Here is a 25557-nt window from a genome sequence, read left to right on the forward strand (position 1 = left end):
AAAATTCATCAAAACACATAAACGGGGAGTAGTGTAGCATAACTTAAGCAAATAATGTAAATATACACCTTAGACCTCTAAATGTATATTGTATAAGCAATTGAGTGAAGATATGAACCTAAAATGTGTACAAATTAGGATTATACACCTCAGTTTCATATTATTTGCAATGATTAGACAATTTCTACACATGTTTTATGTCAGATCGTTGTAAATAATATAATAGTAAAACAGATATAGTCTTAAAATCCATGAGGAATTAAGCTAGTATAGGTTCGATCGATGGATTGAATGGAAAATGATGACACGTGTCGAAAATGATGTGGATTCATGTTAGCATGCATTCAACTGAATCAATTCAAGTATTTGTTAACGTCGAATCTCTATTGTAAATGTCGTATGACTTTTAATTAATGAAATATTTTTGCTAAAAAAAGAACCGAGGAGCAGAAACGGGGTGAATTAGCACATATTCACAACATTTACAACTTGACATTAAAAATTGTAAAAAAAAAGTGCTTTTTACGTATCTATTAGGGCGCTGTTCACAGTTACTTAATTTCAGTTCAGTACAACTCCAATCAGTCCAGTTCAGATTCAATCAGTTCAGTTCAGTTTAGCTCCTAATTTCCCTCTCTCATAAAATATTCATTTTAGCTCAATTCAGTATAGTTTAGTTCTGAAAATGTGAACAGGCCCTTAGTCTATACAACCTACAGATTAATACTCGTAAGAGTAGATTATCGTACTTAATTGAATGCATCGAAAATGATATGGGTTCATGTTTTATTTAGTTCAACGACTTTTGATCATCCAATGACATACTTTGCTGCAGTTCGCTGAACCTAATAATTAACATTTATTATTATTGATTATTTTGATAATAGATTTGGATTGTTACAGGAAAGCAATCAACGATGGCTCTTATTAGTTATCACCCTCTCCCTCAATTAAGCACTCTCAGTGTTAAAGCTCCCAAGGTTTGCATGAACCTTACTTTCAACAACTCCTCGTCAAAGTGAGTTTTCACTCTTTTACAACGTACTCATCCGTTATGTTATCTTTTAAACAAAACACTTTAACTTTTACACTATTTATATACTCACTTTGACTACATTTGTTGATTTATTAAAAACATGTATTCCTTTATGATGGAATGCCTAAAATTAAAAGCATATATCTAATTAAATGTTGTACTATGTACGTCTTAATAATTTCACTCTCTTTTTGATGAGTTGTCATCCTTTTTCTTTATTTTTTGTACTCCGTAATAATGATGACTTTTAACATTAATTCTCAACACTTTGTGTCTCTCCCTCTTTAGTAATTCCCAACCACCTTTTCTCTCTCTCTTTCTCTCTCTATCTCTCTCTCTCTCTCTCTCTCTTACCCCACATGCACATGTGTACACTTAGGGCGTGTACGGCAGAATGTAGCTGTAGAGGTAGCTCTTAGGTGTGATGGTGAGATTGGTGGCTGTTAGATGTATATGTAACTGTTAGCTGTCAACTAGTTGTTAGCTGTGAAAATAAATAATTAAGTATGAGTGTTTGGTAAACTAGCTGTTAGCTGTAAAATTCTTTAAAAAAAAAAAAAATAGAAGCTACCTAGCTTCACAAAAGTTAATAATATTAACTTTTCACAAAAGCTACTTCAACCACTAAACTCTACTCCGACCACTACATTCCCAAACACTTATAATTTTTATAAGTAGTGGTTTAAATAAATAAGTAGTGGTTTGAATAAGTTAAAAGCTATTTAAAAGCTAGTGCCGAATACGCCCTTAATCATAACTCCATCCGTTTTTAAATACTTGCATGCTTCACTTTCCATTTTTGGCCGCTTTTAAATACTTGCTCCATTTCCTTATTTAGAAAGTTTTTTATAATATTTAATTGATTTCTCTCACCTAGTAGACCTACCATGAATCATATTCTATTAAAATCATATTTTCTCTCCTCCAATTCTCTCCACTACTTTTGTTTTTTAGAATTGTTTTATTCTTCCACCTATCCCATAAACCTCTATATTTTATTACTTTCTCCAATTTCTCCTAAAACTCTGCACATGGAGGAGCAAGTATTTAAAAACGGAGAGAGAAGTTATTAATTCCTGTGAAAAAGCATTTTTGATGGTACACAAATCCTGTTAAGTTGCCCTTTGCTTCCCCTATCACAAATCAACCCCCTAATTAAATGCGAACCCTTATCACATGGGCGGAACACAAAAAGGCATACCGTGATTACCCCTCTCCTTCTAGATTCACATCAAATGCGATAATCTAAGCAGAACGGAAAATGAATTCTAATGTAGATGAAAGTAAACCATGACAAAAATCAACATAACAAAAAAGTACCGTAACAAATTTAAATATTATAAACTCCTCCTTTTAGGTGGAATATTTAGCCCTAGGTTTGGGGAAACCCATGTTGGATCCACATTTCAAGTCTAATATGCTCTTGAGTGAGGATGCGTGATAGAGTATATAAATCTCGACAGATTTGGTTGAGTTAGGTTTTAACAGTTGAACCCAAAAGGAGTTTCCGTGCATCTATCATGGCCAATAACTAAGCTCCGATTGTGAACATAAAATCACATTTAGTTGACCTCTCATATATATATTATATGTGATGTGTTATATTGTTATTTCTTCCTGTTATAGAGGAACTGAAAGTCTGAAGAAGCCTTACAGCCCTAGACGCGAAATGGCTAGTAATGTAACAAAATCCATGGCACCCGAAAAGATTGAGATTTTCAAATCCATGGAAAGCTGGGCAGAAGATAACATTTTGGTGTATCTGAAGCCTGTAGATAAATGCTGGCAGCCCCAAGATTTTCTTCCTGAACCAAATTCAGACGCCTTTTACGATCAAATCAAAGAGCTGCAGGAGAGAGCCAAGGAGGTTCCAGATGATTACTTTGTTGTTTTGGTAGGAAATATGGTTACTGAAGATGCTCTTCCAACTTACCAATCTATGTTCAATAGAACAGATGGATTAATCGACGAAACAGGGGTGAGTCCAACTTCATGGGCAACATGGACTAGAGCTTGGACTGCTGAAGAAAACAGACATGGTGATCTTCTTAACAGGTATCTCTATCTCTCTGGCCGTGTTGATATGAGAGCTGTCGAGAAAACAATTCAGTACTTGATTGGCTCGGGAATGGTAAGAGAGTTCGATCATCTCCATACTTTCTTATAGCTTGTTAAACATTAGTTTTTGATTGATTTCATGTGTTCTGTACATTGTATTGCAGGACTTTAAAACTGAAAACAATCCATATTTGGTTTTCATATACACATCGTTCCAAGAACGGGCAACATTCATTTCACACGGCAATGCAGCAAGGCTAGCCAAACAACATGGTGATCTGAAGCTAGCACAAATCTGTGGCCTTATTGCTGCTGATGAAAAACGCCACGAAAATGCTTACAGCAAAATAGTGCGGAAACTGTTTGAAATCGACCCTGATACAACCATGCTCGCTTTTGCTGAGATGATGAGGAAGAAGATCATTATGCCGGCCCATCTCATGTATGATGGTCGCAATTACAATTTGTTTGATCATTTTGCTGCTGTTGCTGCTCGACTTGGAGTTTACTCTGCCAGAGATTATGCTGATGTTATGCAGCATTTGGTGAACTATTGGGGAGTTGAGAAGCTCACCGGCCTTTCACCTGAAGGACGAAAAGCTCAGGAATTTGTATACGGTTTACCCCGAAGATTTAGAATCATTGCAGAGAGGTCTCAAGGAAGAGCAAAACAAGCGCCCTTCATGCCTTTTAGTTGGGTCTATGATAGAGAAGTCAGGCTTTGAGCTCTTAATTCTTCTATCGCTGAACTTATTATGTTCAAACTTATTCGTATAAACTCGATACCAGAGTATCAAGATATATAATAATCTTAATTCAGATGCAAGTACTAAGAAGAATAAAAAAAAAACAAGCCACAAAGCATCAATCTGCGCGAACTTAATTCTTTATCAACTGGTTAAAACTCTGATAGATAACTAGAGCAATTTAAGCAGAAAATTAGTAACTCTCAAACAATAGTTCTGTAATTAAAAATGTGCAACTCGCTGTTCAAGAATCCGGCCCTTTTACAATGAAAAGTAATTACAAGCAATCACATCCTACATCGTTGTCTTTATTAGTATACATCAGCAATTATAAACTCAGTTAAAATATAAACACACACAACACAAGTACATAGGGGGGAAATGAAACATAAAACCCAATAGCGAGAGTGAGAAGAAATTTAAATAAAAAGAGCGAGGAATAAGGGGGAAAAAATATAACAAATAATCATGCAAATCGGTTAAATGGCTTTCTTCCTACAGCTGCAGGCATAGAAACTGTAGAATCAACACTCAAGTTTCCTACAGATTGCACTGACTGGTTCTTCCCTAGCACACTTGGTGAACTCGGTTCTTTGCCTTTGTTCCACTTGAAAGATCCACCGCCTTGAGTAAAAGGAAATGACATCCGCCTTTTAGGCTCATCGGTGGTACTGCTTGGGCTATCTGGGACAGGACTACCTTTCAACTTTGCATTAGCAGAAGCCGTTGGGGCCATATAACGTGGAACTGAGAAAGGCGGGCAGCTCATGAGGCTGTCATCATCTTTAAATGCACGGCCGTTAAAGGGTGATGTTGCTGCACTCCCTCTAGAAAATTTCTGCTGAAATCTACTGGGAGGGGTTTTTGCCTGTCGTGATCTTGGGGCTACAGATGACCTGGTGGATCTTGGAGTTGAAGCATCCATATTATCGAAACCAAGACCACTATGCTGTCCAAGGTTGCTCGACTGGGGAACGGGGCTAGCCTTGAAGTCCCTAGGTGATCTAGAAGGAGTTGCGAAAAAGTTCTTAATCGCAGGGCTTCGTGAAGGATTTGTTGGTGTCAATGGTGGAACTTGGCGTTGTTCTAACCAATTCCACCAGTAGGGATACCCTCCTGACCGGAAATCAGCTAAAGCTCCATTTCCCGTTCTTGGAGTTGATTTCAACAACTAAACATGGATACGAAAAAAAGAATAGTCAATATTATGGAAGAATCCTATGCTTTACTGATGTTAGACTGCGGCAATTGCACAAGGTCTCTCTGAACATTGTTCTTATACCAGCAAACAAAAGTGGTAAATTGAAAATGATATTTAACTTTTTTCTCTCATCATTCTAGAATTAAAATTACATGAAGTATATGTAATCTGATGACCTAATAAAAACATGTTCATAATTTTTTAACAGAAATGGTACATCTAATACCTACTTTTGGATGGACTAACCTACCTAACTATATGTAAATGTAAAGATAACCTTTCACCCTTTGCTTCTCATTGCAGGAAAATCATAATATGGATAGTTATAATTTTGACAAGACGAATAAGACGCTGGAACTGCAAAAAGTACAGTTAAATTAAGGGGCCCTCAGAGATCAAAAAGTGCAGTCATTATAAACAATATAGAAATCCCTGTCCCAAATAATCATCTTGCTATCTAATTTAGTAGGTCTCCATTCATGATTCATCTTCCTTTTCCTGCTACTTTTCGGTATTGCTTTTTATGAAGGCTTGCTCTTAAAAAGGGTGCTACTAGCTAAGGAGACTAATATAGGACACCATGATTTTTATGCATAAGAAGCCTCTTGGAGTCTTGGCACATGCTGATAATAGGCCAGGATAACACATTATGATATAAGCGGAGAGAAAGTACCTGATGGGAGTATGCATACGCCATTGCTCTTTCTCTCTTAACAATTGCATCATACTTCCTCTTCATTCTTGCTTCTAGTTCTTCCTTAGTCAGTGTGCTGTCATCCCATTGATCCTGGTTCTCAGACTGCAGAAAATAAAACATTCATTCACATAAATGAAAATTTTAAATCTTGAGGTCACGGTTTGACATATCAACAATAAGTTCAAAGAAATACTTCAAAGGATTAAACTTACCATCCATTTGCCAAAGCTGCTTTCGTAGTCTTGATCATTTTTATGGCGTTGTAACACCTGATTCTCTAACATCTGGATCCTACGTGACTGAATTTGATTTTGCACACGAACCAACATCTGCATGCATTTCAATGCATTTGATGTTTGCCTCTTCACATTATGCCCTTTCATTACTCCTTGCAGCCTTACCAGACCTCTTATAGCCCTAAAGCTCCTCCTTGCCTGGAACACAACAGAGATATTCGGCCAATGTGACATGAAAAATGAGGCTTGAGATTATAAATTCACTAAGAACTTGCTTCAAGAAATACATAGGCAAGAGTTCCATTTCATTACATATTGAGAATCGGATAACATGATAAGCTTTAACCCAAGATTAACAAGTCTTTTCTGCTTTCCTGCTAATGGTAAGTCATTTTACAACAATTGCTTTAGGCTCGTTACCATCAGGTTCTTCGTGTTTGGGATTTTTTTTTTTTCAAATATTTCCAGGTAGAAAATACTGTCTAATTCAGAATTTTGAAAAGCCTAACAAAGGTTACACCTAAATATATCATCTAGAGAACACCAGTCACAAAATCAACAGCCTACTGACACGAGCAAAACTTAAGAAGCTAATACGCAATTAGCAAAGTTGAAGAAATTGCATGTTTAAACAGGAAGCATCAGCCTTTATCCCTCATCAATGCAATAAACAGACCAACAATCATGTGATCCAAGGACCTGATCTATGACACGGTTTGCATGAACTACTTGTAGATAAGTGTATACTATTATACCTAGAACAAGTAAATAGAAACCAAACAAATAGAGAGTAGTACAGAACTTCAGAAAACTTACATTATAACCTCTAAAAGCTGCTTGAATCTTAGTAGCACAAGCATGTTGTTCCCTTAATGTCGGCTCTGGCCTCCGCTGGTGAACAAACCTTGAGGAGGGAATCCTAGCAGGAGTCGCAGCATTTACAGGGATTGTAGCTTGTGGAGAATCTACCCTTTGAGCTGGAGGGGAGGCCTCTCTTGGGGGAGTTGGCTGTGTGGCATCACTTGAAGGCGGACTCCGTTGAACAGCTTCCCTTGGCGGGGAGGCAGTCCTTGGAGGAGTAGGTGCTCTTGGAGGAGTAGCAGTTCTAATTGGTGGGATAGAAGTTCTAACAGGTGGAATAGCAGTTCTCACAGGCGGAGGAGTTACACGAGGAGGTTCTGCCTTTGGTTGTTCAGGTGGAGTTGGAGGCTCGTAATTTGTAACTTGGTGCTCCCTTTCAATCTCCCCAAGTATTTTCTCAATGCTGCTTGGCTCTCTAACAAAAGGCAAGAACGAGTGGCCGTCTCCATGCTTTAGCTTCCCAACCCCTTTCTTTTTCTTCTCTTTCGAGGTTTTCTTCTCTGTTCCCTATCGGTTTCACATAACCAAATAACAAGTATCAAGCCAAAAAAGTTTAATGTAATTATTAGACACATAATTTGAACTCCATGCTGATCTTTTAATTACAGCGGATATGAGTAAATACGACATCCCTTTTTTCTGAAGTAAAATACAGAGGTTGTCTGATTCAAAAGTTTTGAATCTGAAAAAATAAAAACAATGAATAACAAAATCTGAAAGAAGTTCACTTACATCAGCTACTTTCTCCTTAGAGCTATGTGCAAAGACCCTCTTAATTGCTGAAAACCAGCTTCCTTTCTTCCCCATTTTGCTAACATTACTATATTTTACCTGCTGCGAAACAGAAGGAAATGAATATCAGTCAGATATTAGAGCCATTAATGTTTAATTTATATAGACATAAAATCACATAGATCTTCTAATCTTTACTCCAAAGTTTCGAGATGCAAAGATCAGTAAACATTAATATAACAGTTAAAATCCTTTACTTACCTAAATAAAGAATCATACATCTACATTAATCAAGACTCTTTACATTTACTTAATCATAAACTTACACTTAAGTCATACACCTATATCACTGAAAGCCCGATTTTGAAACAGCAATCAAAAACCTCAAAATAGGCCAAAAGCATAGAATACTCGATAGAAATTACGAATCACGACACACTTGGAGCCAAACCATACTCTTATTGGTCCACTCAAAACTCCAAAACAACTTAATCACTTAGAAAACATGTATTCTGCAATCAATTTCGCAATCAATTTATCAGAATCGTTTTTAATCTCCACAACTTTTTCAGAATTACCTCCAATGTTCTACAAGCTTAGATTCCAGTAATAACAAATTATAACTAACGGATACCAAGCATGAAAATATGAGCAATCTTACAAAAATCTCAGTCAGATATGAAATTGAATTACAAGTTTACAAATACTAAGAAAGAACAGCCGCCAAAAAAGGAATAGAAAAACAAAAACAAAAATTCTATCTGAAATTAAGTGCCTAAGAAAAAACAAAATCATATTGTTTCTATCACTTAATTATTCCCTTGCCAAACACAAAATTCAAACACCCAGATACAAAATCCCAAAACCCAATTAATATATTATAATTTCTACAGTATATACAAAATTAAAATATGAAATACAGGTATTATATAACTCTGACAGAAAATTCTGAAATTACATACCAATATATATTTGCTGAGCTCTGGATATGCACATCTGAAACAGAGAAAATGGCAGAAATTAAATCACTAATTAACAAAAAAATTGTGTATGAAGAAAAATATAAATTAATTAAAATTTCAGGCACTAAGAAAAACAAAAAAGCTGCAAATTTTCACCATTACTGATCCCCATGAAATTTCTCAGCTTTACCAAAATGGGTAGTACCGTAGTACAGAACATGAAAATTTTCAGCTTTTTAAGTGAAACTAATCATAATTAATTAAAATTAATCAAAACCCCACTAAATTTTTAAGCTTAAATAAGGATTATAATGAAACCCCATCACTGATCCCCAGTAAAGCTCTCACCTTTACCAATTGGGTTGTACATAAATGGCATTAAAATCACCCAAAAACAAACAAAAGATCAGCTTTTTAAGTATAAACTAATCAAAATTAAACAAAACCCACAAAAATTAAAGCTTTAATTAAGATTATTTTGATACCTTTACTAAAAATTTCTTCAAAAATTCAGAAAAAATATGAAATTAGAAAGGTGGGTAACAAGAGAAAAGGGGTAGATGAGCTGTTTTTTGTCTCTCTTTTTCTTTCTTAGCCCACCTCAACTTTCCTATACAGTTTATGCTTTTTTCTCATGAGAAAAAACTTTCAGAATTTTTGTTTTAACTTTTTTTTTTTTTTTTTTACTTATATTATTTTGCAATTTTCTCTCTCTAGAAACTTTGAATTGAAGAAGAAGTGGAAGATAATTAATTTTATTTGTTTGGGTTTTCCCAACTTTGTTTACTCTTTAGTTTAGGATTTATAATTTTAACTTTTGGGGGTTGAAAGATGATTTTTGAGGATGGGAAGGTTGGCAACTGAGTCACTCAATGTGCGCAACTTCAACAAACTTTACTTGAATGCGAAGACTATTTGAGACAACAAAACTCTTGTTTATTGAATGGGTTAGGTTTCATTATTTTTTATCATTATTATGTTACTCACCATTTGGTGTGTCAATTCACCTTCTTAGCTAACAAATAACGGGGTCACTATTGGATAATCCAAAATATCTATAAGATGATGGCATCGTCAACACACAAATAACGGGGGCACTATTGGATAATCCAAAATATCTATAAGATGATGGCATCGTCAACACTTAACGGAGTGTTTAAAGGTTGGTTAGGCACAATCCACCACTCTCACTAGTCATAGGTCGTGTCGTGTTACAAATCTAATTTATATGGGTGGCCTAGGCATGATTAACTTGTTTGGTTTTTTTTGTGCTTATTTGAGTTGGATTGTGCTTTTTTGATAAAATTGTGAAAGTGTTTGATATATAACTAGCCTTCTGGCCCGTGCAATGCACGGGTTATTCATATAAAGTTGTATTGAGAGATAAGTGAAGAAATATCAGTTTGTCATTATAGGGTATAATATGTAATCGGAAACATGATTAAAGAAATTAAAATTATGGAACTTTAATTAAAAAAGAGGCTTAAATAGAAGGTAGAAGGGCTAAAATTAAAGAGAGAATAGGAAAAGGTTGAATTAAAGGGGAGAGATGAAGATGAAGAGATGAAGTGTGTATGAAAGATTAAGTATAAGCTTGATGAAAGAATTAAAAAAAATGGTACAATAAAAAATTAATAGTGTAAGATGACATGTGGCACTATAGTTAGAGAAGTGTAATAGAATGGATGAGGACATGTGTCTTTCTTAGTTTCTTGGTTATAGTTTTTAAATACTAAGTATAGATATAGATTACGTACACAGTAGTGTCGTGTTCTTTATCATTTTATGACATGTGCTGTATTATATGTTGGTCGTGTTATGCCTCAGGGTTTATTCTTTTTATTTTTTTCTCATTATAAATATACATTGAAATTTGAAATACTTCATGTGGTTATGACTCGTAATTGAATAAATAATTATTGTTTTAGAGAAATTTTTGAAGAGGATCAAAAGTGTAGGAAAAAGTTTAATTAAAGTAATATGTAGCTAATTAACAAAAAAATATACAAAGTAGAATTAATTAGATGTTACAATGTTTCTGTGATTTGCACAAAAAAAAAAAAAAAAAAAAAAAAAAAAAAAAAAAAATTGTATTTTCCATTCTATGGAGATTTAATAAAGATTCCTTTGATCACATTCAATTCAAAAGTTTACACAACTCTCACAAAAAAAAAAAAAAAAAAAAAAAAAAAAAGTGACTGTTTCTCACTATTCACTTGTCGAACCCTTTTTTCTTCCCCTATCTTCAATTCACACGTGCTATGTCATAAAAGCCTATGTTTTTTACACATGTAATTGTGTTCTTTTGGTGCATAATAAGCATCGTGCAAATGCATGTTTCCTTGATCATTTAATTTGTGGTTGGCGCCCACACCATCTATTCGAGCTTCAAAGCTATGTGTCGCGGTGATGGTTAATGTCTACATATGATGTGGTTGTGCTTCACTTAAGTGGCTCGAATTTAGTTATAACTTAATTAATATTAGTTGACTTATATCATAGTTGAAATTATTATTGATAAAACTTAAGTTAAGTTTGAGTTTTGTTGATCAAAACAACACACGGAGTAGTTTTTTTACTATATCTTTTTGTAAAGAGTTGAATAACACACTAAACAATTTATCTTATTTCATGTGTGGATTGATTCTTAATTGATGTACACTGCCCTTCAATTTTTCCTTGTTTTTCTTATGTTTTGGATGGATGAAGATTGAAGAGCTACCATTCTTAATACAAAAGTCAAAAAGATTTCACAATTTAAGTTCTCCTCTACCCGACCACCTATCATCCTATCATTAATATTCAATAATTATTTAACTTTCCTTTTTGGTTTTGTATTCCAATATGATATTTTGTTAGTGGCTAAATTAGGATTTTGTGTTGCCAACACATACCCAATAGCATGACATTTTCTATGATTTTTAGTTCATGAATTAATTTGCTGGTCCTTCTAATTATAGAGATATTCTATAACTTTTCACCATTAAAACTTTTTGTTTCTTTGCGTAAAAAGAGAGAGACAATGACTATTTAGTGTTTTAGTAGAAATGTATAATTATTTTTAGGCAAAATTTAAATTTTTTGGATGTCTAAAAAAAAGAGTTATGAGAGGGTTTCAAATTACATACTTCAAATAAAAAGGCCAGAAAGATAAATTTCCACCTGTGGCCTATTGACTTATGTACTACGGGCCTGTTCACTTAACTTAATTTCAGTTTAGTTCAGTTCAGTTCAGCTCCAATCAGTTCAATTCAGTTCAGCTCCTAATTTCCTCCTCTCATAAAATATTCATTTCAGCTCAGTTTAGTTCTATTCAGTTTTGTTCAACTCCAATCAGTTCGGTTCAGTAAATGTGAACAGACCCTACGTATCTACCGCAAGATCAATTTTTGTCAGATTGTCACTAAATTAAGATCAAGTTCTTTAAAGCTGAATTAAATTGAATTGAACAAATAAACCAAATTATTCATATTAAATTAACATGAACTAAGTTAAACTGAACTCAAACTGAAATAAATCCAAAATAACAGAATATAAGACTTCGGGCCTGTTCACATTTACTTAATTTCAGTTCAGCTCTAATCAGTTCAGTTCAGTTCAGCTCCAATCAGTTCAGCTCAATTTAGTTCAGTTCAGCTCCTAATTTCCCTCTCTCATAAAATATTCACTTCAGTTCAGTTCAGCTCTAATCAGTTCAGTTTAGCTCCAATCAGTTCAGTTCAGTTCAGCTCAATTCAGTAAATATGAACAGATCCTTCGTCTTTTGGCAAAAACAATTATAGCCACCATACGTCACTACATTTACAATAATGTCATACATACGCACCCCGAATTGTTGCTTGCGTTTGATGGATTTTGTAGGTGGGTGTAGCAATCAACAATTCAACACCCACTAATTATTACGTAATACACATCTAATGTTGTATTTAGTAGTGTACGGAGTACGGAGCGTAAGAAAAGACAAATTTGTGAGCAATGAGACAATCTTGTATTATTCCACTTTATATTATCCCTACTCCATACTAATAGGCAAAAGCTAACGATGATTTTCAGGCGTTAGATAATAAGAGAACTAAAAGTAAAAATGTAAAAGAATTGATTAAGTTGTTCCAAGCATATTACATTATTACATTATGCTTTCCAAACTTCTATTTTATCAAGTCAATCAATAACTTTTATAAGGATTGAATAATGTTCATGACCTTCTAATCTCCCTATTTTAAAACTTGCATTGTCATTAAATATCTCAAAAACATCCTATAAACATTATACGAAGTATTACTCCCTCCGTCCCTAAATTATATTCCTCTTTCTAGCATTAATTCCTCACATAATAGAGAGAAACAGGAATGTAATTTAGGGACGGAGGGAGTAATAGTTATACAAATCTTATTATTTGGATAATTGAACACATATTGAGCTGTGTCTAACAAGAATGCGGTCCAATACGTGTCAAACACGTACGGGACACACATCATCCATGTGAAGTGTCATGCAACCAAGATGGTGAACTTGAACACTTTGGGGTTGTTTAAATAAAACAAGTGGGTAAATCTTGCATGTAAACAAAATCATACAAAAGTTACAATATTCTATAGAGAACTATATAAGTAGCCATTTAAACAACATTTCTCTTTTTAAGCGTACAAAATTGGATAGAATTTCTTACTACATCTTACTATTAACCAACGTTGCTCTTTAAATCATTTCATTTGCATAATGAAAATAGGTTTTTATAAGATAAAAATGTTATTTTTGGCAATCTAGCTTCACTATATTAAATAACACAGAGTAGATACAAAGTTACATAAATAAATTACAAGAATCAAATAATAATATATATGAAAAAAAAAATTAATAGTGTGTTATTGTAATATAGCTAGACATGTCATTACTAATATTTTCCCCCAGAGTATTTTCAATATAGTGATTATTAATCCAACATGTTTTTAGTCAATCTCTTACATATATTTAGGGTCATGGATATTGCCCAAAATCGAGCCGGGCTAACTTTGATCACCTCTATTTCGTTACTTATTTCACATTATTTTTCAAATAATTATGTGACAGAGTATTTTGAACACTTTCGGACGATCGGGCACAAAGTTACGGCGTTTCGAAAGAAACCAGGGGCTAGAAAGAGTATAAATACAAATTAGAGCGATAAGTAAATGGGTGTGATCATACCAGCATTAATGCACCGAATCCCATCAGAACTCCGCAGTTAAACATGCTTGGACAAGAGAAGTATTAGGATGTGTGACCTCCTGGGAAATCCTCGTGTTGCACCCCTTTTAATAAAAAAAAAATTTTGAGATCCTATAAAAACGCACTACTATTTAGTAAAATGAAGTTGTTCGTAAAATTTTGCAAGTCATACAGCAGTATTCCGTTATTTTCTCTCTCCTACCCACAAAAACACCCTTCAATGATATTTAACCATAAAATGATATACAAATCCTACTAAAACTGTATTATTGCTCCTTTTAGTTGTTTTGTTTTGTTAAATGCTCCATATGTGCTATAAAATGAGTTTCTTGTTATTACGAGCCTGTAAATGAAATAGTAATTATTCGCATCTGACTATATCTATTGGCAAGTTGCGAATAGTCAATTTTTTATACTAAGTTTTCTTGATACATCTCATATTTTCCTCACTATAATCCACACTTTTTTATTTTCACTTTCTAAATAGTTTTTGCTTTTTATTTTTTCATCAAATCAAATAAAACTTAATACTCATTCTTTTTTTTTTAATAATTTTTTTTACATATTTATTTATCACGTATTATAAAAGAAAAGGTATTTTTTACACTCGCCTTACATAATTACGTTTAAAATAACAACTTTTTGTATAATTTCTACTTATATTTAAAATGTAGTTGATCAAACTTATCAATTCTTTTTAAACGATCAAATATATTAGTTATACTATATTTTTCTAGGTTTAATAGATAATATTTCATAATATTTTTCTCCATCTTGATAAGAAGTAAGTTCTAATATAATAAATTAAAACTAAAATTGCTGGATTATGGCAGTTGATGGAGATACTATTGATACTATGAGCAAGAAACGAAAAACCTTAAGCTGTAATCAAAAAGTGGCGGGCCCCACACCATGGGCTCTCGGTGACCAATGAATTATGTCCTATCATGGAATGTTAGAGGTTTGGGGAGTCCCTCGGCGATAAATGCAGTGAAAAATGTTGTAATTCTTGAAAAACCCCAAATGATTTTTTTGTCGGAAACGAAATTAAAAGCCCATGAGATGGAAAGAGTTAAAAAAAAGCTCAATTTCACTAATATTCTTGCTGTTAGTTGTGAAGGAGAGGGAAGGAAAAGGAGTGGAGGTCTTGCTATGCTATGGAAGGACACCTTGGATGTAGAAATCAAGTCGTACTCTATTCACCATATTGATTCATGGATCAAAATTCCTAATAAAAAGGGATGGAGATTTACGGGGATATATGGTCATCCGGAAGCTGAGAATAAGCCCCTGACGCGTAATTTGCTAGAAAGCCTCAAGTGCAACCCGAGTATCCCATGGATTTGTGGGGGTGATTTCAATTTGATGTTGATGTCAAGTGAGAAGCAAGGTGGAAAGCTTTTTTGTATGGCAGAGGCAGATATTTTTAGAGAAGCTGTGGAGAATTGTGAACTGATGGATTTGGGTTTTGTGGGGCATGGGTTTACATGGTCTAATAATCAAGGTGGTCATCGTAATGTACAAGAGCGGCTCGATCGTTTTTTAGCAAATAAATCATGGAAAGATATCTTTCCTGGTTCTTTTGTGATGCACTTATCGAAGAGGAAGTCGGACCACCTACCAATTCTGCTATGTATTAACGAGGGTGTAGGAAAAATTAAAAAAAGAAAAAAAATAAAAAAAATACAGGTTTGAAGAAATGTGGCTACGAGATGAAACCTGTAGTGACATTGTGAAGGAAGCATGGGAGTGGGGTGGTGACATTTGTTCAAAAATTGCTCATACATCGATAAACTTGAGTGCTTGGAGTAGGAACAAATTTGGTGATTTTATGAAAGAAATGAAGGAGTGTAGAGCTACGATGGAGAGGCTTATGGGGGAAACTCAGACAGATGATATTATAGCCCAAATTCGAGCCCTAGATGATAGAATGGATGAGTTGGAGAGAAGGGAGGAGGCTTATTGGAGGCAACGGAGTAGACAAGATTGGCTCAAAAATGGTGATAAAAATACTACATTTTTTCATACAAAAGCTAGTCAAAGAAAGGCGAGAAATCATATCCGAGAGGTGAAGGACACGGCTGGAAATATTTTTCAAGATGAAGAGCAGATTTCTGAGATTTTTGTGCGCCATTTTGATGAGCTATTTTCATCAGGAGGACAATGTGATACGGATCCTGTGGCTGATAAAGTGGACTCCGCAATTTCTGAAGATCAGTTTGCTGACCTTGCTGCCCCTTTTGTTGGAGAGGAAGTCCGTGAAGCTTTATTCCAGATGCATCCCACCAAGGCCCCTGGCCCGGATGGTACGTCTGCTTTATTTTTCCAAAAATTCTGGAATGTTGTCGGAAATGATGTAATTGATAATACTCTGAATATTTTGAATAATGGTAGTGATGTAGGCTCTATTAATCAGACTCATATTGTTTTAATTCTGAAAAAAAAAGAATGTGAGTCTCCTGTTGATTATAGACCTATTAGTCTGTGCAATGTACTCAATAAAATTGTGTCAAAAGTGTTGGCAAACAGGCTAAAAAAAATTCTGCCATTTATTATTAGTGAGTCTCAGAGTGGTTTTGTCCCTGGTAGACTTATTACAGACAACATTTTGGTGGCGTATGAGTGTTTTCATTTTTTACTAGAAAAAGAAAAGCGGGAAGAAGGGCTTTTTGGGTTTGAAATTGGATATGAGTAAAGCTTACGATAGAGTTGAATGGGTCTTTCTGGAAAAAATGATGATGAAGTTTGGTTTTCCGGAGTCGTATGTGAAAAATATTATGAGATGTGTCTCTTCGGCTTCTTTTGATGTCCTTGTGAATGGGCAGCCGTCTCGAGCTTTTAACCCAAGTAGGGGTTTGCGGCAAGGAGATCCTTTATCTCCTTTTCTGTTCATTATGTGTGCTGAAGGTTTATCTGCTCTTCTTCGGGATGCGGAAAAGAATAATGTTATTCATGGAGTGAAGATTGGTAGGCATGTTGACCCTATTTCTCATCTGTTTTTTGCTGATGATAGTCTGTTATTTATACGGGCGAATGAAGAGGAAACTGACAAAGTGCTTGATATTCTGTCAACCTATGAGGTAGCGTCGGGCCAGAAACTGAATATGGAAAAATCAGAAGTGTCTTTTAGCCGAAACATTGATCTTGAGAAGAAAAATATGCTTCAGATGAAGTTAGCATTTAAGGCTGTCGAGGGACATGATAAATATTTAGGCCTTCCAACTTACATTGGAAGTTCTAAGAAAATTTTTTTTCAGAGTATTCAGGATCGGGTTTGGAAGAAGCTCAAAGGTTGGAAAGGTAGTTACTTGTCTCAAGCGGGTCGGGAAATTCTTATCAAATCTGTGGCTCAGGCTATCCCCACGTATGCTATGCAATGCTTTTCTATACCCGTGGGAATCCTAAATGTGATAGAAAAATTGTGTAGGGGTTTCTTTTGGGGCCAAAAAGGGGATGAGCGGAAGATGAGTTGGATAGGATGGGAGAAGATGCTTCGTGCTAAATATAAGGGAGGTTTGGGTTTTAGAAATATGAGTATTTTTAACAAGGCTATGCTTGCAAAGCAAGCGTGGCGAATTTTGAGTAACAAGGACTCTCTTATGGCTCGTGTGCTAAAGGGGAAATATTTTCCTACCTCATCTTTTTTTGAAGCTAAAGCTGTACCAAATATGAGTTTTACTTGGAGATCGATTCTAAGTGTAAGAGAGGTGATTGAGAAGGGTGCTATAAGGACCATTGGCAAGGGTGATACTGTTCGTATATGGGAAGACCCATGGGTGCCTAATTTGCCAAATTTTCGTATTATATCACCAAAGAGGGAAGGGAGTGATGCTCCAATGTTTGTGAAGGATTTGGTGGAAAACCAAAGTTGGAATATGGCTGTTCTGTCTGATGTGTTTTCTCAGCATGAAGTTGATGCTATATGTAGTATTCCTGTCAGTTTTTTTGAGGAAGATGATGCTTGGTCTTGGCATCACTCGAAAGATGGATATTACAGCGTAAAGAGTGCCTATAATCTCATGGTAGAAGAAGAGGTTAGAGATAAAGCAACCTCGTCAAATGGCCAGATTAATTTCAACTGGAAAAGTATATGGCATGCTTGCATTCCACCAAAAATTAAATTATTTGCGTGGAGATGTGTGAGAGAAGGGTTGCCTGTAATGGAGCGCTTGGTAGCTAGGGGGATGAATGTTGATCTGCTTTGTCCTATATGTGGGGAAGGGGAGGAAACTATTAATCATATGCTTCTTACGTGTCCTGCTGCCTCCTCTATTTGGAGACATTCTGTTCTTAGACTTGATACAAGTGAGACTCAAGCTGATGGTTTTCGGGGTTGGTGTAACTTGATGAATGAAAAAGTGAAGGAAGCTAGATGGTAGGACATTTTTTGGTGTTTGGCGTGGGGAATTTGGCTAAAATGGAATGCTTGGGTGTTTGAGAAAAAGGAGAAGAGTGAGGCTGTCATTCTTCATAAGGCAATAGCATTGGTGGGTGAGTTCGAGGAAGCAAATGCCATGGCTGCTGTGCTGCCACAACAGGAGCAACTGAGCTCGTGCTGGAAGCCCCCTGCTTCTGGTCTGTACAAGCTGAATACAGACGCAGCATTGCAGGACAGCAAGATGGGTATTGGAGGGGTTGTGAGAGATGAGTATGGGGATGCTGTGCTTGTTTTCTGCTCGTATGTTTCTGCGAAGGTAGAGGTGGTTATTGGTGAAGCAATGGCATTAAGAGCAAACCTCAAGATAGCTTTGGATGCTGGTTTCAGAAGACTCATTCTTGAGACTGACAACTTGAAGCTATTCCACCACATGAAGAAGGGTATTACTCCTCCTTGCTGTTTTGGTAACTTGGTGAAGGACATTCTGCTACTTGCTAGGAGTTGCTATAGTTGTAATTTTTCTTTTGTTAGAAGGTCGGGCAATAGAGTTGCCCATAGCTTGGCAAAATTAAGTTTTAGTTTCAATGATTATCGTGTTTGGCTTTGAAGAGTCCCCTCCTGAAATTCAAGGGGTGTTATGTAATGACTTTGATCTCTTGGAGAATTAATAATATGTGCTAAGCTGCGGTTTTTGACAAAAAAAAAAATTGCTGGATTATTATCAATTTATAGATTTTTTTTACAATTTCATTGATTAAAATGTGCATCATGGCCACAATAGATAAGCTATATAGGGTTAAGCAACTCAATTTTAATATACATATTACTCGTTCTATTTGTAGATAGCATATTTCTATACAAGAAGTAATAAAAATTATTAATTACCACACTACAAAAAGAGCATATTCTCGACGCTATGGCCTCGACACTGAGGCAAGATGGTCAACTGTAAATAATGATATCCGTGTTTTCTCGACGCTTTTTGATGTCGAAATTTACTTTCAACATCAAAAAGCGTCGAGAATGTTAAAACATGTGCCTTGCACGTGGACCCGATTAGCTGAACCCACGGAATTGATAAAAATAAATAAATAAAACCGCCCAATTCAACATCACAGACCTTCAAGGCTTCAACTCATATTCTTAAATCTTAACCCTAACTATTCTGTATTCCTTTTCCTTTATTCGATCTGAATTCTACAAAGGGATTCATGGAGTCATGGCCTAGATTTCGTTCACAAATTTTATTTCTCCTTTCGTCTCTCATAATTCTGCTTTCTGAAGTTTCACTACTCGTCCTCAATTGTACGGAGTAATCAATTTCATCCTTCTCTACGTCGATATTATTGAGGTTTGTCTAATTTTCGAATTGTATCTTATAGATTGTTTTCCGATGTTGATAATTTTTCAATAATATCTCAAAATATTGGTCAGATTACTCAGATATGGGTTAGATTCATGAAGAGCATAATTTTAGGGATTGTTTGTATGTGTATACATATTGTTTTGTTACATTATTTGCTGCTTTTTTAATTCAATTTCGAAACCATTGATCATCATATGTTTGAAGCACGATTCGGGTTTATTTTTATTTTTGTGACTCTCTTTGATTATAGATTTAGAGTGTTAATTTTTCTGGGTTGCATTTTGTAGTGGGAAAAGATAGTGATTTGGTTATTTTTATTTTCTTCAATTGTTTAGATTCATAAAAATATTAGTCTTATTACAAAGGAATGTAAGCTCTTGAATCATAAGAGATTGAGATGAGATAGCTACCTAGTTCGAATCTCACACCGAAAAGAACAGTGTTCCCACTTCTATCAGATTGTAGAACTAGTATCTTTGACTCTTTGTATGTAATGCAGAGTATTTTATTGTACTACTACTTTTTTTTATTTTTCAAATTGTGATTCACTTATGCTAGATAATGATTGGTGTTATAATTTATAATAATTAGTATCTTTGTATGTGATGCAGAGTATCAAGGGGCCTGCTAAATCAACTTATCCATTCGAAACTTTATGTAAGTGTTAAATGTGTCAATCTTAATTATCAATTCTTTCCTCCATCTTGTCTAATTTTTTTATTTTTTGGATTAATTTCTAATAATTTGCTACATACAAGATAGATTCTTTCAAGAATTAAACCAGATTTGAATTTCTACAACTAATAAGTAGTAATAGCTCCAATTCAATTGTGTCTAGTTATATTTGACTTTGGATTTAGTTGATGGCTGGAATTCGATTTCAAACAATGAATTGGACTGAATATTGAACTATATGATTTGGTTGATGCAATCCCATGTCCATTATATGTTATATATGACATGTTTAAGTAAGAAGATTCGACAAATAATATGCCTTGAATTGATTTTCCGTGTAAGAGGGGTTTAAGTGCTACATGCCCCTATGGTTGCTCTAAAGCTAGTGATACCTATTATATTTTAACTACCATTTTCTATTGAGTTGTGTGTTTTCCTGTCTACTTTATACAGGTTTATCAAAAACTTTGTTAACTCAAACATGGTTACAAGTGACTGACCCTACTGAAGTTTCAGGTGTGAAAAACTGACTACTTTTCCTCTGTTATCCCCCTAGCTTCCCTCACTCCATTCAAAAGAGTTGTATCTTTTGCATTTGCTCGTTGCAGCTTTTATGTGTTGTGATTCTGATTTATTCAAACGGTTTATATGCTTCTACATAATCTACTATCAATGATGCTGAGTTTCTTGCAGATTGTGAACGAGAGGAATACCACAACCATAGTTTAAGTTCGTCAAATCTGCTGTCGCTCCACCTTGCTATATTTGCTCCTGCTAATGATCCAGAAACATCAAAGGATGTGTTGTGAATTAAAGGCCAACAATTGGTCACAATGTGAACTTTCCTTGCAATGCAAGTAGATTAAGGAGCAGCAAAGTTGGAGATTTAATGAAGTTTTTTTTGTGAAGAAATGAGTAAATTTGTTCCACTACAACTAGTCACGAATGAAGTATATATAAGTTGGAATCAAATCTTTTGTAATCGAGAACTCATGACTATGAGATATTGTACAAGTACTATAATATTTTAATATGGAATAAGAAAAAAAAAATTGGCCTGACTGTGCTCTGTATATATTGGTAATACAAGTTTCAATATGAAATATTTCTTTTGGTTGATATATTCTAGATCTTTTTATAAAGAATATGGAGAAGAGAAGAACTTCTCAGCCAAAAAAATATAGACAGAAAAAAGCGTCGCCAAATTACTAAACATAGATTATATGAAATTCTGGACACAAAAAAGCGTCGCCAATAATAAGATTCTAGACATAAAAAAAACGTCACTAAATTTGAGAAAGTGCGCCAACTATTGTAATTTTGACGCTTCGTATAAAAATTTGGACAAATTATAGTGTCGAGATTTGCGACGCTTTTTTGTGACACCGAATTTTCTCGACTCACTATTTCTCGACGCTTTTTTACAGCGTCGAGAAATAAATTTTCGACGCTTTTTAGCGTCGAAAAAAAGCCTAAAAAACGTCCATAAAAGACGGATTTTCTAGTAGTCGGATGTTCAAAACGGCCCGAACCAAAAAAGATGGGTCGCACCATCCTGTCCAAACTAGGCCGAATTGTCTAGTGCAGTTTTAGGATTAAGAAATTATTTTCATTGGTCTTCGGTCTGGTTTGAAATCCTTTAAAATTAGTCTTGAACCAAATTGATTTTTTTCTTAAATGATGCATAAAATCTGTAAAAAACGATTAACTTGATTTTTAATAAGTTAGGAATTCTATTATTTTATGAGCCTTTTGAATTAACTTATAAAAGAAGGCATTAAAATATACGTACGAGTATAGGTACAAAACAGCCAAAAAAAAAAAAAAAAAAAAGGCTTGGCTAGTTGTCTCCTCTATCTCTATATTTTCTTAGAATTCTTCAAAATAATTGTTTCATATATTGGCTAGAAATAGCCAAATTTTCGACCCTTTCCCTTAATTTACTTTATGCTTTTGTTATTGAATTCAATAAAAATGGCTATTTCTAACCCTTTCTTTACTTTATGTTTTTAGTTGTTATTGAATTTAATAAAACTACATTAATTGAGGGTAGTAAGTGCTCCTATATATAGTGAATTTGGATTTAAGTGTAGTAAGTATCTCTATGATGGGTTTGTTCAAGTTTTATTTTTTTGAGTTTAGTATAGTTTAAGTTGTTTCATGGGTAAATAATTAAGATTTGTGCTAGATCGAAAAAGAGGTTAACCCTTCGATTACAATTAGATGAATCAGATAAAAAATTTCTTTCAAATTAAACTACATCATATCGATAAACCCCCTTGGCGAAGAACGTTATAAATCACAACGATTTTTAAAAAAAATATGAAAAATGTGCGATTTGCAACTACGATCGTAACTTTGTTGAAAGGATGTTTTTATTTGATTTAATAGCCATGACTTATTTGATATAAATCTCTTTGTAAATGTCGTATGACTTTGTATTTATGAATCAATGTTTATTCCAAATAAAAAAAAAAAAAAAATTAAAATATCATTTTTACTTTAAAATTTTTTTGAATTTTTTTTTTTAATAATATCATTAAAATCTTTGAATTTTATTTTTTAAAATATTTTACAGGCAATTCATATCAGTGTGGTCCAGATTTTAGATCAATTTTCTCGGACCGGTTCGGGTCCAAGTCTACCTTGATCGGTCCGATCTTCGATTCTTGAAATTCAAGTTTCCGGTCCAGTGAACACTCTAGTTACAACATTACATCTCTTGCTGACTTGCTCTAATCACGTGATTTTGTACATGCATGTACACTTTCTAATTTGCATTCTCTCCTTTTTAATGATTGTACATATCTCTCATATATCAAAAATACAAAATGGAGATATCAGTCAAAATGTTACTAGAGTAAAAGGCCCTTTTGTTCTCGTCAACTCGCTTAAAGATTTTACGAATTTACAAGATTCAAATGTTACGAAAAGGAGAAAAAAATGTATGTATCATGTTGGAGAGAAATTATGATTAGCTTTTGATATTTGAAGCAACATTAAGCATCATATCGTATCACTTTTGTTGACTAGTATCTGAATTCTTTGGTTTGGTCTCTTACTTTAACCCAAAGTGCGATCAAATCTTTGACCAAATTGAAATGTGAAGAAAACATAGACGATCTATTGATCTTGTATTCTCTTACGTATTGTTAAGTTGATTGGAAAATTTGGTATCAACTTCTTTTTGTTGTTTCATATATATACCAACTTTTAAAATTAATTGCCGTCACTTTGAATTGGGGTTGATGAAAGAACATAGGTTCAATTGTCCTTGCTCACCATTGTCAATTCACAATGGAAACAATTTAAGATGACATACACTAGAATACTTCTCTTTAGATTATTTTCAGTTCAGTTCAGTTCAATTCAGATCCGTTCTTAATTTCCTTCTCTCATAAAATGTTCAATTCAGTCAATCAGAACAGACCCTTATATATGCATGCATGGCCTGACCAACATGAAATAAAGAAATTGCACAACATGGCACTACGGCACGAGTACTATGTAGGCATAATATGACATGTTATTGTTTGAGATGTGTTGTGCATCAGGCTTGAGCCTCATTTTTATGAAAAATAATTAAGGCACAACCCAACATAACAAATTTACAAAATTTGATTTGACTTAAGTATATTGCACAATAAGACAAGGGTAAATAACCATATTGAAGGTAACATTCATTCTCTGATACACTAATGCTCCATGACTTATAACACTAATTTGAACTTGTTAGCTTAGAACCTAACTTATCTAAATTTATTATCTATTAATCTAAATATATACAACATCCGTTAAATATTTTGTGCAACTTTTGTCAAAAACGGACACTAAACATTATGTGCAACTTTTCAAATTCTTTTCTCAGTATAAGTCGCAATCAACTTAACCTAATTTCTAGAATACCAAATTGAAACTAATTTCTAGAATACCAAATTGAAACTAATTTTTACTTATATAATACAAGTATATGTAATTTACTACTATATTGTAGCAATGATTTTTACGTTTTTGTTTTATAAATATATTATCCTCTTACCAACTCTTCCATGTTTTTATCATTTCTATAACTTGATAAATTATAATACTAAATGATTAATAATGTGGTAAGTCTAACCTTCAAAGAGTGGACCAAGAGTCCCAAAGAGTGAAATTTTTTGGAGCATGTTTAGGGTGACTTAACAGTAATGTCCTTTGTATTCTTCTATTCCAAGAAAAAATATTTAATTAATCCTATAAAACATTGTACTCCACCAAATACCAACCCAAAATAAAGAATAAAATAAGATAAAAATATATTTATAAAATATACACTCATTAATTTATTTAAATAGTACTCCGTAATGTAAGTCACATTCTACATGTTACAAAATTGTGGGATAAAATTATAAAAAATGATTAAAATCATTCTTATATTGGGACAAAAAAATACTGTAACTTGAGAAAGACATGAAGGTGACCAAATGTGTATGAAAAACATAAAACACTTAGCAGCATCGGATCCGTGAAAAAGAGGGTTATTGTTGTATGGAAAAGCAGCAACTTGTAGGGTGCATGATTGTCGCTATTTTTGTTGATGATGGCTTCTTAACCGTTGCACTTTAATTTATACTCTAGACTTTACAACCACCTCCTCATCCTTTGTGTTCTGTTGTGCTCTAGCATGCACGTGAGGAGTGACACAATACCAAATGGAATCTCTTGGAATAGAATGGTAAAAAATTAACCCGAATTGGTTTGAACCTTTTGTGACTCGTAGTCGATCTATAATAGAGCCATTTGTAAGACTGTCACTACCAATTTATAACCTGAATCGTGAAATTGTTTGCAACGATTTGACCTAGTGAATCGAACCAGTTACACTTATTTGCCGGTTGAAAATCGAAAACCGACTCAACCAGATTATATTCAATTGAACCTAATTTTGTTGAACTAAATATGACTCGTACCTGATAATGAACCAACTTATTTCCACTTGTAAGTTGTAACCCATTTTTATACCCGAATCGTTTATAACCTATGACTAGTTTAACATGATACCGTTTACCGCCTAAAACTGTTTGAACGTTGAAACCAAAAGGATTAGTTGAGCTAGTCAAGCAATCTCAGATCCAATTTCTTTGGTTTTCCTTAGTGGATTTAACAACCTAATTAAGGTCTCATTTGACAATTGGTTTATTGGTTATCAGCTAGTTAGATAGCAAGTTTGATAAGCTGTTTGTATAAATTTTATTGGTATTATGTTTTTTGTTTGACATTCTATTTGTTTAAAAACAATTTTGGTAAAATTAATTGTTAATTGTTTTTATTGTTAGTTGTTTTTAGCAACTTAACTTTGGTATCAAAAAGTGATGAAAAACTAGTCTAAGTAGACTTTTCATTTTAACTTAAGTGTCAGTAT

General features: G+C 34.0%; 2 protein-coding genes, 1 long non-coding RNA gene and 1 other non-coding gene across 6 annotated transcripts; 3 read left to right on the forward strand and 1 right to left on the reverse strand.

Annotated features, from left to right (window-relative positions):
- The first annotated feature begins 917 nt into the window (after window positions 1-917).
- LOC145607669 (stearoyl-[acyl-carrier-protein] 9-desaturase, chloroplastic-like) lies at window positions 918-3819 on the forward strand. The gene is made up of 3 exons (XM_081663262.1): window positions 918-1012; window positions 2663-3167; window positions 3259-3819. Exons 1-3 carry the CDS (start codon window positions 918-920, stop codon window positions 3817-3819), a joined length of 1161 nt encoding a protein of 386 aa, XP_081519388.1.
- Window positions 3820-4020: 201 nt separating this feature from the next.
- LOC145608261 (protein IQ-DOMAIN 13-like) lies at window positions 4021-9446 on the reverse strand. Of its 3 annotated transcripts, XM_081663872.1 has the most exons (8): window positions 9013-9445; window positions 8878-8915; window positions 8530-8563; window positions 7568-7669; window positions 6791-7342; window positions 5951-6172; window positions 5715-5840; window positions 4021-5011 (listed from the first exon to the last, which is right to left on the reverse strand). In XM_081663872.1, exons 4-8 carry the CDS (start codon window positions 7640-7642, stop codon window positions 4307-4309), a joined length of 1680 nt encoding a protein of 559 aa, XP_081519998.1. In that variant the 5' UTR covers window positions 7643-7669; window positions 8530-8563; window positions 8878-8915; window positions 9013-9445; the 3' UTR covers window positions 4021-4306. The 3 variants fall into 3 exon arrangements, with proteins under 3 accessions (XP_081519998.1, XP_081519999.1, XP_081519997.1); XM_081663873.1 differs by lacking the exon at window positions 8878-8915 and having other exon boundaries at window positions 7568-7666; window positions 9015-9446; XM_081663871.1 differs by lacking the exon at window positions 8878-8915 and having other exon boundaries at window positions 9015-9445.
- A 4256-nt stretch (window positions 9447-13702) lies between these two features.
- Window positions 13703-13821, forward strand: LOC145609760 (5S ribosomal RNA). The gene has a single exon (XR_014106062.1). It is a non-coding gene; the product is annotated as a 5S ribosomal RNA (ribosomal RNA).
- A 5455-nt stretch (window positions 13822-19276) lies between these two features.
- LOC145609727 (uncharacterized) lies at window positions 19277-21217 on the forward strand. Its single transcript, XR_014106056.1, has 4 exons — window positions 19277-19466; window positions 20093-20138; window positions 20610-20672; window positions 20850-21217. It is a non-coding gene; the product is annotated as an uncharacterized LOC145609727 (long non-coding RNA).
- The last annotated feature ends 4340 nt before the right edge of the window (window positions 21218-25557 follow it).

Source organism: Chenopodium album, chromosome 23, assembly GCF_948465745.1.
Source record: "Chenopodium album chromosome 23, dcCheAlbu1.1, whole genome shotgun sequence".
NCBI classification, from domain to species: Eukaryota; Viridiplantae; Streptophyta; class Magnoliopsida; order Caryophyllales; family Amaranthaceae; genus Chenopodium; species Chenopodium album.